The 18,999-nt window shown below is 44.2% G+C and overlaps 1 protein-coding gene across 4 annotated transcripts; it reads right to left on the reverse strand.

Moving 5' to 3' along the window:
* Positions 1–1,325: 1,325 nt before the first annotated feature.
* LOC106582304 (BAG cochaperone 6) lies at positions 1,326–17,402 on the reverse strand. Of its 4 annotated transcripts, none has more exons than XM_014165262.3 (25): positions 17,185–17,402; positions 15,868–15,961; positions 15,660–15,777; positions 14,928–15,145; positions 14,731–14,802; positions 13,272–13,394; positions 12,866–13,044; positions 11,114–11,243; positions 8,796–8,996; positions 7,875–8,106; positions 7,504–7,560; positions 7,007–7,362; positions 6,690–6,762; positions 6,206–6,522; positions 5,718–6,009; positions 5,340–5,509; positions 5,055–5,108; positions 4,803–4,905; positions 4,565–4,689; positions 4,208–4,345; positions 3,954–4,001; positions 3,647–3,841; positions 3,187–3,294; positions 2,750–2,896; positions 1,326–2,075 (listed from the first exon to the last, which is right to left on the reverse strand). In XM_014165262.3, exons 2-25 carry the CDS (start codon positions 15,946–15,948, stop codon positions 1,980–1,982), a joined length of 3,633 nt encoding a protein of 1,210 aa, XP_014020737.2. In that variant the 5' UTR covers positions 15,949–15,961; positions 17,185–17,402; the 3' UTR covers positions 1,326–1,979. The 4 variants fall into 4 exon arrangements, with proteins under 4 accessions (XP_014020737.2, XP_014020752.2, XP_014020733.2 ...); XM_014165277.3 differs by having other exon boundaries at positions 8,007–8,106; positions 17,189–17,377; XM_014165258.3 differs by having other exon boundaries at positions 17,189–17,376.
* Positions 17,403–18,999: the final 1,597 nt, after the last annotated feature.

An 18,999-nucleotide genomic window follows, 5' to 3' on the forward strand; every position in this document is an offset into this window, starting at 1 on the left:
GACGAATATGAAGCGAGGGCTGTTGGCGGTATGTGCACTTGATTCAGAAGCCCTGCGCACCGAGAGGAAACGTATTCCAATTTTGAACCATTTAATTTGTCTGAAAAAACAAACTCCACCTGACCGGGAGATCTGGGTCTAAATCGAATCTGCCTACTGTGATGGCCAATCGGATAGCTCAAATCACGGTGCTTACGGGCTTCCACGACCCCAGCGGCAACAGTTGAGTACTATCCTACGTAAGATTTCATAACGTTCAAAACCATGACTACAGAGACTATCAATGAATACAGCAAAGAGCTGCTGTTTTATGACTGAATTAATGTAACATTTTGATTCAGCACTGTCAATCTTTATTCAACACTTGCAAACAAAACGCGCTTCTCCATGCTTCCACTCCCGCTGTAATGAATGAGTAGCCAAGTGTATCGACAGCCTTGTTTTTATTATTAGGTAGTCTATTTTTAATATTTAACTTTCTCCGGTCATAGGAACAACACGAATTTGTGTTAGAGTTAGATGTGGTGCGACTGCGTTTCGCCATCGGGTGGAAGACGGTGACAGTGTCACCGGAGGAAAGGAAGGAGAGAGCAGGGACAGTGAGAGGCGCACCAGCTGCTGCGCTCTCCCTCAGCTGAGACTAATGCCATGTTCAAAACAACTGGGAACTTGGAAATCTCCGACTTCAGTGCGTCCAAGACAATTGGGAATTCAGGAGAAGAAAAAAAAATCTAGATCCGACTGGGAAAGATCGTTTAGAACGGTCATCCAACTCAAAATCCCCATATCTCAAACTGGCATATTTCTAAACCTCCGACCTGAAAGCACCATGACCATCAGAAGCAGGTACCATCAGCCCAGTAAAATAAAAAAGCCATTTATTTCAATTTATGCTCAGCTGTGCTTTCCAACTGCTACACCAATCTATTGGTGATCTATTTTCTATTCAAAGCTCGAAAATGTAATAATCTGGTCTGAGAAGAACAATATTGGCAGGGCAGGCATTTAGGGGAGGGTCGTCTGGGTTTGGCTGGGGTAGGTGGTCATTGTAAAATAAGAATTTGTTCTTAACTGACTTACCTAGTTAAAATAAGGTTAAATATAACCAATATGCTGTGATAATGTATTAGGCCTGTTGCACAAACCTCATTCTTACAGAACTGTTTTTATTAGGGTAATGTAAAAAAAAAAAAAAGAGTCAGTGGTAGCTCTGCTTGCTTTTTGATTACAAAAGTGATCTTGACTCAGAAAAGGTCTAGGGCAGTGGTCACCAACAACTGAAAGGCTGGTCCTTGTTGTTTCTCCACAAGCACCATTAAACAACATTGTGTACCAAGTTATTTATTCAGAACACTTACATTCATGTACCAAAACAGCATTTATTTTCATCCCATGAAAGCATACTCTTGAAATAAGCCGTTTTTATTTTCAGGGAAGCTAATGAAAAACACAAAACAGGTAAGATGTATAGGCAGGATAATATTAACATGATAACACTAAACGAAACGGAGCATTGCAGATGTAAGGTAACATGTAAGTCATCCATAAAATAAGGACAAACGAACATGTCAAATCAGGTGTGTTCCATTATGGGGAGGGCGGGAAAAAAATAGGCACTGGAAAAAATAAATCGGTCAGTAATTTAGTCAAAAGGAGATGCTAAGGTGTCTATGATACAAAAAAAAAAATTGGTTGGCACCTGATTTTCCTTGGTTCTGGCCTTTTCTAGGGAGTTTTTCCCTAGCCACTGCTTCTACACCCGCATTGCTTGCTGTTTGGGGTTTTATGCTGGGTTTATGTACAGCACTTTGAGATATCAGCTGATGTAAGAAGGGCTTTATAAATACATTTGATTTAGGCTTAACTGCATTCAGTTGTGATACTGAGCAATCCACAAGTAAAAGGGAAGGATGGTGAGGATGTGCACAGGTTGGTTATGTGTAAAACTTCCTCAGGTTGCAAAACAAGTTGTGGTTAGGTTAGGAGTCTGATGAAAAAGCTCTGTGTGTGTTGGGGAACTGCTGAGAGCTGAAGTCAGGGTCCTCTCTCACGCGCTTCTTTATGTCTTTCTTCACCTGATACAGAGGACAAAGGGTCGTTCAACATATAAAATGCATCAGCCATCATCGTTCAATATTCGTAAATCACAACGAGTGGTGCAAAATACTTTAGTTTACTATTTATAGTTAACAACTTATTTCGCTACATTCCTAAAGAAAATGTACTTTTTACTCCATGCATTTTCCCTGATACCCAAAAGTACTCGTTAGATTTTGAATGCTTAGCAGGACAGAAATTGTCCAATTCGCACACTTATCAAGGGAACATCCCTGGTCATCTCTATTGCCTCTGATCTGGTGGACTCACTAAACACATGCTTCGTTTGTAAATGATGTCTGGGTGTTGGAGAGTGCCCCTGGCTATCCACAAATGAAAAACAAACACATAGTGCCATCTGTTTTGCCAAATATACAAGGAATTTACATTTACTTTTGATACATCAGTATATTTAAAACCAGACTTTTACTCAAGTAGTATTTTACTGGGCGAGATTCACTTTTACTTAAGTCATTTTCTATTAAGGTATCTTGACTAGAAAATGGGTACTTTTCCCACCACTGCATATAACAGTCAGTAGCAGCTCCCTAATGACCATTTAGAACCGTCACACATCTGTAATATTAGGAGAAGCCATGGAATGATGGAACAGCTTGTTTTTCTGTCAGTGAGTGTTAGTGGAGGACTGTACCTGCTCTGCATAGGCCTCCTGGAGCTCAGGGCTGTCAAGCTCCTCCTGCAGGTTGTCTGGGGAAGTGACCGGCCTGACTTCGGCCGTCCTTGCCGCCCTGCTCACTGCGTCGGAGAGGGAGAGAAGAGCGCCGTCCCCCTGTCCTGTCTGACAACACACACCCTGGTCATACGGCCAATCCAACTTTCAGTGCAAGAATAAGCCCTTGCACTCAGATGTTGAACATAGCATGCTGATACTACAATGTGATCAGAGTTTACGTTAGCCCTGATACAGCAAAGGCTCCCATGTTTTAGCCATGGAGGGTCAACTACAGCCTGGAATCAGTCTGCCAACAAAGCTTGCAGGATGCCTCCTATAACGGAAGACTAGTGAGATCAGGGCTTGTCTTTTGTACATAAGTTTCATTCATATGGCCGCACAGGCAACCTATTTACCTTCCTGCGTTTGGCAGGCATCCCATGTAAATAGGCGTCAGACATGGGAGGCTGGGCCTTCATCTTCCTCTGGGTGATCAGGTCATGTCTGATGATCGGTACCCACTCCTAATCACACAGAGACAGACATGATCAGAATGACAGACAGTTAAACTCACTATCGAGAGCCATAACTGCACATTGGATTTTAAGACTTGAATGGGTTTGGATGCAGATCTGATTAGGCGATTACACTTCCGTTGTTGGATCATTTCCTTTCATATTTTCTTTCCCCAAGAATCCAAACTACAAGTCAATGACAGGTTTGCAAAAATTCAGTATAAATTCAACTAGAAGCCTGTATGTAAAAAGAAAGGAGAAAACATGGGGACAGAGTGGAAGACAGAGAATGGCAAAGCAAATAAAATGGACGAGAGAAGGACTGGACAAGTAGTGGGAGAGAGCTGAACAGTGTTCTTACAGCAGGGACGGCAGCAGCCCAGGCTTCGGTCTCTCTACCAGGCTCCTCCCTCCTGCTGGCTTCAGCTGCTGCCATGGCGCCACCCAATGGCGCAGCCCCTCCGGTGGCTCCAGTTTCCCTAGACTCTGCCCTAGTCTCCTGTGACGACGCCATGGCTTCCTCAGCTGTGGGGGCTGGGGAGTGGGTGTCCTCCATCTAAGGTGGGATGGAGAAAAGAGAGTTATGGTGAGGAACTAAAAAGAGACAACACACCAAGGTATATTGAGGACAACAAAATGAATCTTACAAATACATTTGAAACGCTCACCTCTATGATCTGGGCACGTTGAGGCTCCAGTGCATTAGAAGCCTCCCCCTTGGAAAGAAACCATTTAACATATATTGCTTGAGTGGAATCTGGTAATGAATCAATGACAGCTATCGTAACGGACACTTGATTAGAAAATGATGGTCTCCATGTGCATTGTTAGATAGTAGTCCAGTAAATAAGCCTTCTAGAGCACTAGAAGGCTTATTTAAAAAAACACACTGATCTGTTTGTGAGATGGTCTGTGTAATTACCTGCTGTGTGTGGACGGCATAATGCAGTATCTGGTCCTCTGTGACGGGGATGTGCTCCAGGATGACCTGCAGCCTCATGGTCATCATACTGGTCAGCCAGTTCACCAGGCTGGGGTTCATGTCAGTCGACAACGTCCTCTGTAACGGGAGAGGGGGGGGTCAATCACAACCTACTGACCAGATTTCAGTCTAGTCATATCCATTTAGCAATTTTTTCCCCCTAATCTATAGAAAGAGTATTGCAAATCATCTGCCAGAGAGAGAGAGAAAAAACGGGAGGGAAGGAGGAGAGACATTGAGTGGGAGGTTGTATATCATGTCATAAGGAACATTGAGTGTGTGTGTGTGTGTACTGACTATGCGGTGGTTAATGACAGAAGTGAGGGCACTCTGCTCTCCTCTCAGACAGTACAGGTTGAGGGCCAGACACTCAAACAGCCCCTGGTTGCACATCTGCAGCAGCTGCGGCCCAAACGTGTTGTCTGCAGGCGGTGAAAACACAGCAATAAGTGACAAAAGCACTGAAGTTCATAGGCCAGGTCTGATGAATTGCGTCAAATAAAAGAATTTGGCACAATAAAAGACAGAATGTTACCTGTGCAGTGGAGTATGTGTGTGGCGATACGCGTTAACTGCCGTCTGAAGAAGGACAGGTTGGTCTGAGTGATGTTGACACCCTCCAACACTGCCACTGAAGACTGAAGGACCAAGACAAAGAGAGAAATGGGAGGGATTGATTCACGTCTGACCAACTGGCCGCGGGGAGAATTTCAAACGTGACTGATATTGAGCAATTTCAAGAGCACTGAGTATAAAGGGGGCAGCTTTAGTGAACTACGGTACTTACAAAGCTCTCGGTAATATACTCCTCAAGTTCATTGACGAGACCATCAGCAGCAGCCTATGATCACAATGAAAGAACCAAAGAGAGAAAGAGGGAGAGATGAGACTCATCAAGTAGCTCATCTAGCCCCATGTGCAGTGACACTAATGACAGGTGACACTAATTGACAGGTGACAGTAATGGACGTATAACAGTAATGACAGTTGACAGTAATGGACGCATAACAGTAATGACAGGTGACAGTAACATCCCAGATAGAAACGGTTATATAGACGGTGGCCCACTCACAGCGACATTGTGGTCGGTGGGTTCGCTCCCGTTGAGGTAATGCTGGGTGAAGAACTGAGATAGCTGGGTCTGGATGCGGCCCAGGGGCTGGTTCTGGCCGTGGAGCAGCAAGACCAGGTCCACCATGGAGAAGTTCTGACACACTAGGGTCAGTAGATCTCCAAAGAAACCTGAGGGAGAGAGACAACTGTGTGGACATGGAACCAAAAAAAAACATTGAGGAAGAGAGAGCACGGAAGAAAAAGATGGAACGCGGGAGAAAGAGATGACACTTCATAGACAGAAACAGAAAGAGAGAGCAAGGTACAAGAAAAAGGGAAAGAGAGAAATGAGAAAAAAGGGAAGAAAGAAAAAAGCAAACAAGACAGAAACTCTTACCCATGGCGTCCCCTGTGCTGGGTGTGAAGATGTTGCTGGTCTCGGAGAGCCTCTGGATGAACTGGGCGATGCTCTCAGTGTTGCTCTGAGGAGAGCCCAGGGAGCCCATCATGGTGGACAGAACCCCCTGTACAATCCCAGTGAACAACTCCGGATTCAGGGCCTCTCCCTGGGCCCCAGCACCGTCCCCCGTGGGAGGGTTAGGGGTGGTCCCGGGTGGAGGGGTGGGGGTGCCAGAGGCAGGGGGCTGGGGGGCACCGTTGGGGGGTGGTGGGAAGACTGGTCCGGAGGCCTGTGATAGAGAGCGAGATGATGGACAGGTAGAAAATAAAATGTATTATATGAAAGATATGTAGTTAAGAACCCATTATGGTAACACTGGAGGATGATGTAATCTTGGTTTCAACCATTCGGTTCTAACAGGCACTACGGCTATATGTCCTAATCCACAAAATACACTTGGAACAAACTCCAATCCAGACACTGACCTGCATGAAGTCAGACACTCCCTGGACGAAGGCAGGCACTCCAGGCATGGCCACAGTGATGGAGGGTCCCATGGCCCCAGGAACTGTCCCCGCTGTCCCCAGGAGAGAGCCCAGGAGCTGGGCCAGGTCAGGGGGAGCTCCCTGGGGCATGGTGGGGATGGCTCCGGACTGGCCCGGGGGAACAGTGGTGCCAGGAGCAGGAGCAGGGGTGGGGATAGGGCCAGAGGAGGAAGAAGAAGAGTTGGAGGAGGATGAGGAGAACGTATGAGAAGCTGAGGAGAATGTATGAGAGGCAGAGGAGGTGGCTGTTTGACCAGCTGGGGGGGGAAAGGAAGAGAGGAAAGAAATTACAATGGGCTTATAGTACACTTAACACTTCAAACAGAGGATTCACTTTAAGTGTGATGGTTAACTAAGCAAAACCACCAACAAAAAAAGCAGTCTAAAGAGGTGGGGTGTATATGGTATTTCTAAGACAGCATACCCATCTGTCCAGGCATCAGGAGTTGTCCCACCAGTCCACTGATCATCTGATTGAGGGCAGCAGGAGGGAAGGGCTGTGGGGGACAGGTCATAGGTCAACAGTTTCTATAAGCATATAATACAAACGTGGCTATGCCATTAAGACTTTCAGAGCACTACAGCTTAAGACAATTGGTACTGTCGATGGAAAATGCCCACAATGACTAGCAAAACACGAAAGCCTCCGACTGAAATTCCAAGTCGGACAACTTCTTGTCAAAACTCTACAAGCCATTAACCTCAGTCCTGCACCAAACCCCCTATCACAAACATGCTCACCTGTCCTGGTTGCTGACCCATCATGGGGGGCACGCTAGCTCTAAGGTTGATGGTGGCCCCCCGCGTGCCAAAGGCGGGTGGAGGGACCCTGGGGGCAAAGGTGGGCCGGGTGAACACCACCCTGGCCTGGGGTGCCCCAGGAGAAGGCGGAGGGGGGGCCGTGGGAGTGGTGGTGGGTGTGTTAGGGCCAGTGGTGGAAGAGGTAGCGGTGGAGCCTGGGGGGGTAGGCTGGAGGGGTTGGCCAGGGATGGCGCCCCCGGTGGCAGCAGCCACAGCCTCTGTATACTGGGCGATCTGCTGCACGATGGACTGCATGAAGTCTGGGTTCATCTGAACACCGGGGGGCATCTGGAAGCCTGGGGAGAGAGGATAAGAAAAGGTTTCTTTGAGCCTTGACTATTGGATTCAGGATCTCTGGTATATTGGGCTTTCCTCCAGTCCCCATTTATACAACCAGAGGTAGTAAACCATTATCATGAAGTGTTACCAACACTCACCTGGCTGACCCATTCCTGCAGCGTTTGGCTGTCCAGCTGCCTGAGGAACACCAGAGTCTGTACACACGAAACATAATGTTTGAACTGTAAACAGTGTGTAAAAACAAATGGACTTTGGTTTAACAAGCACGTAAAAGAAAAACACCCTTCCAAAATTGAACGAGACCTATCGATTTGAGCAGTACAGGGACCAGTACAGTAATTTGACTATCGGTCAAAGAAAGAAAACTTTCTCTCAGAAAATACCATTTGCAATAAGGAATAAATGCAACGGTAGAGCTATTCACTTCCAATGGGCCATTTGTGGACGAGAAACGGATGGACACGTAGTGGTAAAGCATTCAATCAGTGGCGGGTAGGGTACAACACACCGTCCGTGTTCATCTGCATCATGACCACCGGCATTGTCTGGTGGCTGATCCTGATGACCCGGGGGCCGGGCTGTCCCTGTCCAGCCTGCTGATTGGACGGGGGAGGCTGTGAGGGGGAGGTCTGTCCCTGACCTGGCTGGTCCGATTGGCCGGCGGCCTGACTGGGCTGGGCCTGTTCCTCTGTAGCTGGTCTGCCATTGGACGCCATTGTGACCGTGGCTCCCAGGTTCATCTGCAGATGAGTTTCAAAATGTAACTTGTGTTCCATTGGCAAACGATATCAAATGAAGTTTAAACTAACCAATGTAACTAAATACACTACCGGTCAAACGTTTTAGAACACCTCATTCAAGGGTTTTTCTTTTCTTTTGAGTATTTTCTACATTGTAGAATAATAGTAAAGACATCAAAATTATGAAATAACACATATGGAATCATGTAATTACCAAAAAGTGTTAAACAAATCTAAATATTTTTTATATTTGAGATTCTTCAAATAGCCACCCTTTGCCTTGATGGCAGCTTCATGAGGTAGTCACCTGGAATGCATTTCAATGAACAGGTGTTCTACAAATTAACTTTTAAGAAGGCACACCTGTTAATTGAGAGAATGCCAAGAGTGTGCAAAGCAGTCATCAAAGCTAAGGGTGGCTATTTGAAGAATCTCAAATATATTTTGATTTGTTTACCACTTTTTTTGGTTACTACATGATTCCATATGTGTTATTTCATAGTTTTGATGTCTTCACTATTATTCTACAATGTACAAAATAGTAAAAATAAAGACAAACCCTTGAATGAGTAGGTGTTCTAAAACTTTTGACCGGTAGTGTACGTAAGACAGAAATAATGTAATAGGTCTTAAGTTTCTGATAGGTGACAATAAAATTAGTTTGACAATGGGATACAACACCAACTAACATGTAGCGGGATGTGATGGTGCACAGCTCCAGGCATGGAGACTGGGGAGGTGTAGTGAGACATTGGCCGGATCACGTGTAGGTGGCGTGGGGTGGGGCTCAGCAGGTTGCAGCGCAGGTCGCTAAGGGCAACCAGGGCATTGCCCAGGAGACGGAGGGCCTCCCCCACCAGGTTGAGAATCCGCTGGTCCTCCTCTCTTTCCTGTGTGTGACAAGAAGAGGGTTTAAGACATTTTCTGAGAACGTGTGTTTTGATTAGAGGTCGACCGATTAACCGGAATGGCCGATTAATTAGGGCCGATTTCAAGTTTTCATAACAATCGGTAATCAGTATTTTTTTTTACACCTTTATTTAACTAGGCAAGTCAGATTAAGAACACATTCTTATTTACAATGACGGCCTAGAAACGGGGGTTAACTGCCTTGTTCAGGGGGGATTCGTTTTTGCAACCTTCGGTTACCAGTCCAACGCTCTAACCACCTGCCTTACATCGCACTCCACAAGGATTAACAGGCTGACTACTTGTTACGCGAGGGCAGCAAGAAGCAAAGGTAAGTTGCTAGCTAGCATTAGACTTATAAAAAACTATCAATCTTAACATAATCACTAGTTAACTACACATGGTTGATGATATTACTAGTTTATCTAACGTGTCCTGCGTTGCATATAATCGATGCGGTGCCTGTTAATTTTCATTGAATCACAGCCTACTTCGACAAACGGGTGTTGATTTAACAAGCGCATTTGCGAAAAAAGCACTGTCGTTGCACCAATGTACCTAACCATAAACATCAATGCCTAACAGGAATATTTAGACTTAGCCACCCGTTAGATAAAATACGGAACGGTTCCGTATGTCACTGAAAGAAAAAAAACTTTTGTTTTCGAGATGATAGTTTCCGGATTCTACCATATTAATGACCTAAGGCTCGTATTTGTGTGTTTATTATATTATAATTAAGTCTGATTTGATAGAGCAGTCTGACTGAGCGGTGGTAGGCAGCAGCAGGCTCGTAAGCATTCATTCAAACAGCCCTTCGCTGTGCTTCAAGCATTGCGCTGTTTATAACTTCAACCTGGGTGGGTATAATTTGTGGAACGTTCCAACAGGAATCTATTCCAAAAACTTTGTAAATAACAAGGTTTCTAAAAAACAACGCATACAAAGTTGTATAGCGGCAGAATAAGATACCGGGTAGGGAGTGGTCTATTTCATTGCGTTTTTCACTCATCACGTTTATTCCGAAAAATGTCTCTCCTCACATGTTTGTTTGCCTATGGACAAACATTAAGAATAAGCTACGTGGTGAGTTGATGCCTATTCTGCAGCTAGTTAGCTAGGTTTGTATGCGTTGCTACTTTGTATGCGTTGTTGGTTGGCAACCTTTTACTTTACGTTTTTTGGAACAGATTCCTGTTGGAACGTTCCACAAATGATACCCACCCCTTCAAGCCTGTCAACTCCCAAGATTAGGCTGGTGTAACCGATGTGAAATGGCTAGCTAGTTAGCCGGGTGCGCGCTAATAGCGTTTCAAACGTCACTCGCTCTGAGACTTGGAGTAGTTGTTCCCCTTCCTCTACATGGGTAACGCTGCTTCGAGGGTGGCTGTTGTCGATGAGTTCCTGGTTCAAGCCCAGGTAGGAGCGAGGAGAGGGACGGAAGCTATACTGTTACACTGGCAATACTAAAGTGCCTATAAGAACATCCAATAGTCAAAGGTATATGAAATACAAATCGTAGAGAGAGAAATAGTCCTATAATTCTTATAATAACTACAACCTAAAACTTCTTACCTGGGAATATTGAAGACTCATGTTAAAAAGAACCACCAGCTTTCATATGTTCCCATGTTCTGAGCAAGGCACTTAAACATTAGCTTTCTTACATGGCACATATTGCACTTTTACTTTCTTCTCCAACACTTTGTTTTGCATTATTTAAACCAAATTGAACGTTTCATTATTTATTTGAGGCTAAATTGATTTTATTGATGTATTATATTAAGTTAAAATAAGTGTTCATTCAGTATTGTTGTAAATGTCATTATTACCCCCCCCCCAAAATAACAATAAATCGGCAGATTAATCAGTATCGGCTTTTTTGGTCCTCCAATAATCGGTATCGGTGTTGAAAAATCATAATCGGTCGACCTCTAGTTTTGATATTTTATTCAGGTAGTCTTGTGGGGAAAGTGACAAGTATTGTAAGAGTCCGACTGCAATTCAAGGCAATACAGCAAACGCCCATGACGTTTGTGTGAATTGTACCTAACCACAAAGCACTAAGTTATGAGGAATGCAGCAGTGAAAAGCTTACAGCGTTGGCGTATTCTGCGGTAGTAGCAGACTCTAGGATAGTGTGTGTTCTCTGGACGAATGGCTGAAGTCTCTGCTCCACCCTCCTCAGCTCTGACAGCATCTCCACCAGCTCTGCTGGGCTGGGGTGACTGTCAAGGGGAGAAGTTATCCTTATTTACATGCATCGCAGGTTTATTTATTTGACCTTTTTTACACAGAGTTACACATGGGATAAACAAACGTACAGTCAATAACACAATAGAAAAAATCTATATACAGTGTGTGCAAATGTAGTAGGATTAGGGAGTAAGGCAATAAATAGGCCATAGTGGCGAAATAATTACAATTTAGCAATTAAACACTGGAGTGATAGATGTGCCAGTAGAAATACTGGGCTGCAAAAGAGCAAAAATAAATAGCAATATGGGGATGAGGTAGTTGGGTGGGCTATTTACAGATTGGCTGTGCACAGGTGCAGTGATCTGTGAGCTGCTCTGACAGCTGATGCTTAAAGTTAGTGAGGGAGATATAAGTCTCCAACTTCAGTGATTTTTGCAATTCGTTCCAGTCATTGGCAGCAGAGAACTGGAAGGAAAGGCTGCCAAAGGAGGTGCTGGCTTTGAGGATGACCAGTGAAATATACCTGCTGGAGTGCGTGCTACGGGTGGGTGTTGCTATGGTGACCAGTGAGCTGAGATAAGGCTTGGCTTCACCTAGCAAAGACGTATAGATGACCTGAAGCCAGTGGGTTTGGTGACGAATATGAAGCGAGGGCCAGCCAACGAGAGCACACAGGTCGCAGTGGTGGGTAGTATATGGGGCTTTGGTGACAAAACGGATGGCACTGTGATAGACTACATCCAGTTTGCTGAGTAGAGTGTTGGGGGCTATTTTGTAAATGGCATCGCCGTAGGGTATGTTTGGCAGCATGAGTGAAGGAGGCTGTTGGATTGGAGATGCTTTATTTTTTTATTCCCCTTTTTTCTCACCAATTTCGTGGTATCCAATTGGTAGTTACAGTCTTGTCTCATCGCTGAAACACCGTACGGACTCGGGAGAGGCGAAGGTCGAGAGCCATGCGTCCTCCGAAACACAACCCAACCTAGCCGCACTGCTTCTTGACACAACGCACATCCAACCCGGAAGCCAGCCGCACCAATGTGTCGGAGGAAACACCGTACACCTGGCAACCTGGTCAGTGTGTACTGTGCCCGGTCCGCCACAGGAGTCGCTAGTGCGCGGTGAGACAAGGACATCACTGCCGGCCAAACCCTCCCCTAACCCGGACGACGCTGGGCCTCCCGGTCGCGGCTGGCTGCGACAGAGCCTGGACTCGAACCCAGAATCTCTGGTGGCACAGCTAGCACTGCGATGCAGTGCGGGCAGCGATCGGTTGAAGAGCATGCATTTAGTTTTACTGGCATTTAAGAGCAGTTGGAGGCCACGGAAGGAGTGTTGTATGGCATTGAAGCTTGTCTGGAGGTTTGTTAAAGTGTCCAAAGAAGGGCAAGAAGTATACAGAATGGTGTTGTCTGCAACCACGATGTCTAAAGTCAAGTTTCATGTGTTGATGTCAGTGGGAAATTCTGTGCGAAACAACATTTTGCGTGCATGTCTCAAGTTCCGGATTAAGCCCTATTCTTCTTATTTCACATGAAATGCCCAAAACAAGTTTGGTACATTTTTAATTCACCCAGCATCCTTTTTATTCAGTATAGAGCAAAAAAACTAAACAAATGCAGGACAGTGATAGTTAGCAATAATGTCTTACTTGGGTCCAGCTTGGGCGGCTCCCTCTGTTTGAGTGGAGGAAGAGAAGGATGGAGGGGAAGTAGATGGAGGTGGAGACGTGTCCATGGGCTGGGTGGAGGGAGAGGGAGTGGAGGAGGAAGAGGGAGGAGGTGCAGCAGCAGCAGAATCCGGTTGGGCTGAGGTGCCGCTTGGTTGACCCTGAGATTGAGCGACAAGGTAGCAGGTAAGGGGAGAACGTTGCTCAGTCATCTTATTTGAATTACTTCGAACTCAAATAGACCTGCTTCCTGAGACTGCCTAGAATATTTTCAAATAACATTTGGTCAAAATACTTATGTTTCACGTTGAGACAGTTTATTCATTAAAAACTAGGTCTATACTGTGGGTATCCTAGTTGTTATAATCTTTATAATTTAAAACCTCACCTCCATCCTCTCGATGAGAGCATTGGTGTCCCTCAGCAAGTTCTCAGCCAATAGCAGTCTCAGCCTGGGCTCACTCTGAACCGATTGGTCCATATCAATGTGCACATTCATGGAACCATTGCTCTGTGACAGCAAGAGTATTAGTTGACAGCTACTCAACATGTTAATTCACAGCATTTTGTACATACAGTTGAAGTCAGAAGTTTACATACACTTAGGTTGGAGTCATTAAAACTCGTTTTTCAACTACTCCACACATTTCTTGTTAACAAACTATAGTTTTGGCAAGTCGGTTAGGACATCTACTTTGTGCATGACAAGTAATTTTCCCAACAATTGTTTACAGACAGATTATTTCACTTATAATTCACTGTATCACATTTCCAGTGGGTCAGAAGTTTACATACACTAAGTTGACTGTGCCTTTAATCAGCTTGGAAAATTCCAGAAAATGATATCATGGCTTTAGAAGCTTCTGGTAGGCTAATTGACATCATTTGAGTCAATTGGAGGTGTACCTGTGGATGTATTTAAAGGCCTACCTTCAAACTCAGTGCCTCTTTGCTTGACATCATGGGAAAATCAAAAGAAATCAGCCAAGACCTCAGAAAAAAAAGGTGTAGACCTCCACAAGTCTGGTTCATCCTTGGGAGCAAACGCCTGAAGGTACCACATTCATCTGTACAAACATTAGTATGCAAGTATAAACCCCATGGGACCACGCAGCCATCATACCGCTCAGGAAGGAGACGTGTTCTGTCTCCTAGAGATGAACGTACTTTGGTGTGAAAAGTGCAAATTAATCCCAGAACGGCAAGGACCTTGTGAAGATGCTGGAGGAAACGGGTACAAAAGTATCTATATCCACAGTAAAACGAGTCCTATATCGACATAACCTGAAAGGCCGCTCAGCAAGGAAGAAGCCACTGCTCCAAAACAAAGTCAGGTATTGGAGTGGCCATCACAAAGTCCTGACCTCAATCCTATAGAAAATTTGTGGGCAGAACTTAAAAAGCATGTGCGAGCAAGGAGGCCTACAAACCTGACTCAGTTACACCAGCTCTGTCAGGAGGAATGGGCCAAAATTCACCAAACTTATTGTGGGAAGCTTGTGGAAGGCTACCTGAAATGTTTGACGTTAAACAATTTAAAAGGTAATGCTACCAAATACTAATTGAGTGTATGTAAACTTCTAACCCAAATAAAAGCTGAAATAAATCATGCTCTCTACTATTATTCTGACATTTGACATTTTTAAAATAAAGTGGTGATTCCTAACTGACCTAAAACAGGGAATTTCTACTATGATTAAACGTCAGGAATTGTGAAAAACTGAGTTTAAATGTATTTGGCTAAGGTGTATGTAAACTTCCGACTTCAACTGTATAGAAATTGATAGATAGATAATCCATAAATGAGGATACATACTATGTTATAAATCATATATTCGATTTCTTACCCCGGTGCTGGTGCTGACTCTGGCATTCCTTGCATTCTCTCCCAAGCCTGACATCATTTGCTGGACTGACATCTAAGAAGAGTGTAGTAGACAGTACAGGCTAGATATCAGCACTGTTCCACACCAGGCACTCAGGATATCATTATAAACCATGGAACAAAGACAAATTTGATCCAAAACACACACAAAAGCTGTACCTGGATCTGCTGAGGGTCCATGACGTTAACCGGGAGGTTGAAGGTCCCCAGCATGACATAGCTGTTGGCGTTGCGGTCCTGTGGGGGCACTTGGGACGTTCCCTGGGAGGTGGTAGAGGAGGGCGTCGCTCCGGCCTCCGCTACCCCTGAACCCGAGCCTGGCTGGGAGGGCTGAGGGGGGGCCCGCTCCACCAGGTGGATGACTTTTCCACCGACGTCTGAGACACAGAGGAAACAGAGAGCAAGGAACATCATCTCTATTCATGTTAGAGGACACTGGTGCTCCATCAATCTATCAGGTGATGTGCATAGCAGCCAAACGGCTTACAGCAATTACATGATGGGTACGCAAGAGTTCTGATGGTGTGCAGTTGTATAATAGGCTTACATCTGTGCATTACTGGCCTTGTAAGTCATGGAATAAGTGAATAAGAGAGTTATTCTATATATCACATTTAGACAATGTGCTTCTACATCTGCATTGCTTGCGGTTTGGGGTTTTAGGCTGGGTTTCTGTATAGCACTTTGTGACATCGGCTGATGTAAAAAAAAGGGCTTTATAAATAGATTTGATTGAGACAAATGTCTGGCTGTGTTTCTGTTCTGTGTTGACAGATGCTTTGCTGCAGCTGTGTGCTGCTCCAGATCAAACTGTCTGGACTAATTTCATGTTTATTAGCATGTGGCCGTTTTGTATCGATTCCAGGCCGCTCCGCCAACAGCATTACTCACTGTACTCTGTCAGGGTCCTCTCATCCTGCAGGACTCGGCCCTGGTAGATCAGCCTCTGTTTGTCCACAGGAATCCCAACTGAAGTGGCAATGTGCTCCTTGAACTCTTTCACTGTCAACTGATAAAAAGACACTGGTGTGAAGATTAGGCTTATATCCAGTACATGTAAGGCTACTGTGAAAGCGCTCCGTTGGAAATGAGAACATACCTGTCCGCCTACAGTGTAACTTCGGCTCTGGGAGTCCAAAGTTTTGACAGTCACCTCTATATCAGCACCCGGTTCCTCCATGGTTACGTTCACCCTGTGTGTCAAGTAACAGGGGCAATAGAATAGAGTATCATATCAATGCTGTCATGAATAGCATTATGTAAGGGATAATCAATGAGGGGCTACGGCTAGCGGAGTGGAACTAATCTTCCACAGAGTTGCAATATTTTCCTGAGAACGCATAGAGCCCTGAGTTGATTACCTCTTTTATACCATGGTTATAACAGCATTTCGACCTAACCAATTTCACATAGAAATTTGAGTTATAGATCTGTCGTTCTCATTGAAAGCAAGTATATGCAGTAAATGTTCTATGTGCGCTATTTCTATGCTTCCTTTCTTAAGTAATTTTTTGGCATCTTTTACTTTCGGTTTAGTACACCAGCTTCAAACAGCTGAAAATACAATATGTTTGGTTATGGAAAATACATTTCACAGCAGTTTAGATGATAGAATGATTCTCTAAACTGTTTTGTCAAAACTTAAATTAGGCAAACAGGAAATGGCACAGTGATTTCTGCATAGTGCACCTTTAACACATTTGCCGCTAGAAATGTGTTCATTTGCAGGTAGAAATGTGTTCAACATCCACTGAAGTAGCAAGCAAGATAACTATATTGCTGTAGTAGTTGCCTTGGTAACGAAACAGTTACTAGTTAAGCTAACCAAGCCATCAGTCCTAGCTTCAATGTTTTCAATTCGACTTTTGCTATCAAAAAGCAGCTCAAACGTAGAAAATAGCCATTGAATTCTACCATGCTGATGTACCGTGCGTTATAGGAAAATAATGTACGGTCTAGAATGCTCTTGAAGCCAATCAGAAACGAGTATTCAACAATATCCATAGTATAATGTGGCTAATATAATTTCAATTGTGTCGTTATCTACCTAACTTTAACGTTAGCTAGCTACTGCCTAAACAAAGATAATATGTGGTCTAACGTTAACGCTCATGGAAGCTGCCATAGCTATCTAGCTAGCTAGCTGACTGGCTAACATCCTTGCCTTGAAGCAAACATGGTCAAACAAAACCTTTTCATGTCAGCGTTCTCTTGATGAAAATCCATATTAATTGTAAATGGAACGTCTACAAAAGTGATGGTCCAATAAATTGCACACGAATATTGACGAAAAAACGACAGTGAAACTTGTAGCTAGGTAGCTCACAGCTACGTTAGCTTTTAGCAAGCAGTTCGCGAGCTAGCCTTGAGCTAAAGTTCACATTAGCTGTATGAAGTTAGCTAGCTAGTTACTTACTTACTTGATAGCTCCTACCTGTGAAGTTAAATCTTCCGATTTCACCAGAATATTTGCCAATTCTTCACCGATTATTCAGTGTTGAATGTAAAGCTAGCCAGTTCCTCATTTGATGATAGCAACTGCAGTTAAAGTAACGTGACATATGATTCTACAACAGCTGTGACGTTTCAAACATACAGTAACAAATGGGATGTGGTCATGAAGTCAGTTCAACATGTTTTGCTTATATCTGTTAAAAATGGATCTGCTAGACAGCTAGATAATATCCCCAGTGCAGTTATAGAGGATGTGAGGATGTTTTTGTTAAAACCAGGCCTGTAGGAAATTTGGGGAACCAAGAGGTTCAAGACCTCATTAACAAAGTGAGACATGATTTCCTTTCTTTAAAAGGAATCCCACCAAAGTGAACAGGGCTTCCAGTTCCAACAAAGGCCTGAGACCTGAGATTATCAATTCACAGTTATGTAGTGATTGAGAGAGGAAGACGAAACTGAGTGGGGCTTGAACCAGCAACCCTGTGTTCATATTACTGTAAGGTGACAGTATTATAAAAGGGAAACAAAGTTCTCCTTTTTTCCTTTCTTGAAACTTGTTTGATAACTGCAAGATAGGTAGGGGTTGGAAAGCAGAAAGATGTGATAAATAAATGCTGCTGATAAATAAATGCTGTCTGAGTTTGCATGTTTTGGCTAAAGCCAAAATGGGCATGGTACACTTGTGGGAGAAAAGCCTATTGCTGTGTGCATGCCAATAATCCTGGCTTCTTTATCTCCTTTCCTACATTTTTATTTTACTAATTGAACAGAAACTATAACCAAGAGACTAACCACTAGAGTATTTTCTAGTATGTAATATGGTTGATGACTACCAGGAACTAGTTGAGAGGGAGAGCTGAAATTGGGACTTGAACAGTGGCTCCTACAGCACAGGTGAGCATCTAATAGGCACTGCCACACAAGCCAGCTCCGTGCAGAACCATACATTTAAAAACATCCTTGTGCATCCAGAGATCAGAGCTGCAACAAGGCGTCCCACAAAAAGCCTGAGCCTCTGGGCAACGGCAGTACAACATACACCGAGGGTTAATTAAGACCCGGGGTGTATTCATTAAACATATTCTGTTTCAAAACGTTTTGCAACAGAAAACGTTTATTCGAAACGGAAAACGTTTTGAAACAAAAACTAGAGTGTCTATTGGACAAATTCTGCCCAGGATGACGAATCCCCATCATCTGTGTAGCTGCCAGTGTCTGTTAAATCTTCATCCGCCGAGACATCAAAGTGTCATTGTCTGCCATGTTTCCACGTGCGAATTCAGCAAGCCAGCTAACTTAATGATTTGAATTTAAGTGGAAACTGCTAGATATTTAGCTTTACATAGTTAGGAATAAAACTAATGAGACATTTTGCAGATAGCCACCTCTTCAGACTCATAAACCAGTTTACATTTACAAATAATTTGACGTTATTCAGAAAGGCAGGGGGAAAACACACAGCTGAAAAGGAGTACAGTGCATCTCTACTCAAAAGTTTCAGGTCTTCCTCGGGTTGTATCCTTTCACCTGCACCAAAGTGGCTGGTTGACAACAATACCAAAAAGTTGTCAGGGGAGGGCACACATCCGCGCTGTCTGGGATGCGGGAACTGTAGCAGATGGTAACAGCCAATGAAATCAAACAACCCACCTGAATTAGACAACAATTGAACAATAGGACGGGAGTCACGAATCTGCGCAGGTGCTGGTTTGAGGAGGTTCGATTAATCTCGCGCGTACGCCCGTGTAGGCATGTTTTACACCGGCGGAATATTGAG

This window comes from Salmo salar, chromosome 02, assembly GCF_965601325.2.
Source record: "Salmo salar chromosome 02, fSalSal1, whole genome shotgun sequence".
Taxonomy (NCBI): Eukaryota; Metazoa; Chordata; class Actinopteri; order Salmoniformes; family Salmonidae; genus Salmo; species Salmo salar.

Excerpts from the sequence above, each read along its gene's own strand:
- LOC106582304 (XM_014165262.3), bottom strand. The coding sequence starts at position 15,948 with ATGGAGGAACCGGGTGCTGATATAGAGGTGACTGTCAAAACTTTGGAC. Across the intron at positions 15,778-15,867 it reads GTTACACTGTAGGCGGACAG|TTGACAGTGAAAGAGTTCAA; the intron begins GTATGTTCTCAT and ends TCTTTTTATCAG. Across the intron at positions 6,523-6,689 it reads CCTGATGCCTGGACAGATGG|CTGGTCAAACAGCCACCTCC; the intron begins GTATGCTGTCTT and ends TTCCCCCCCCAG.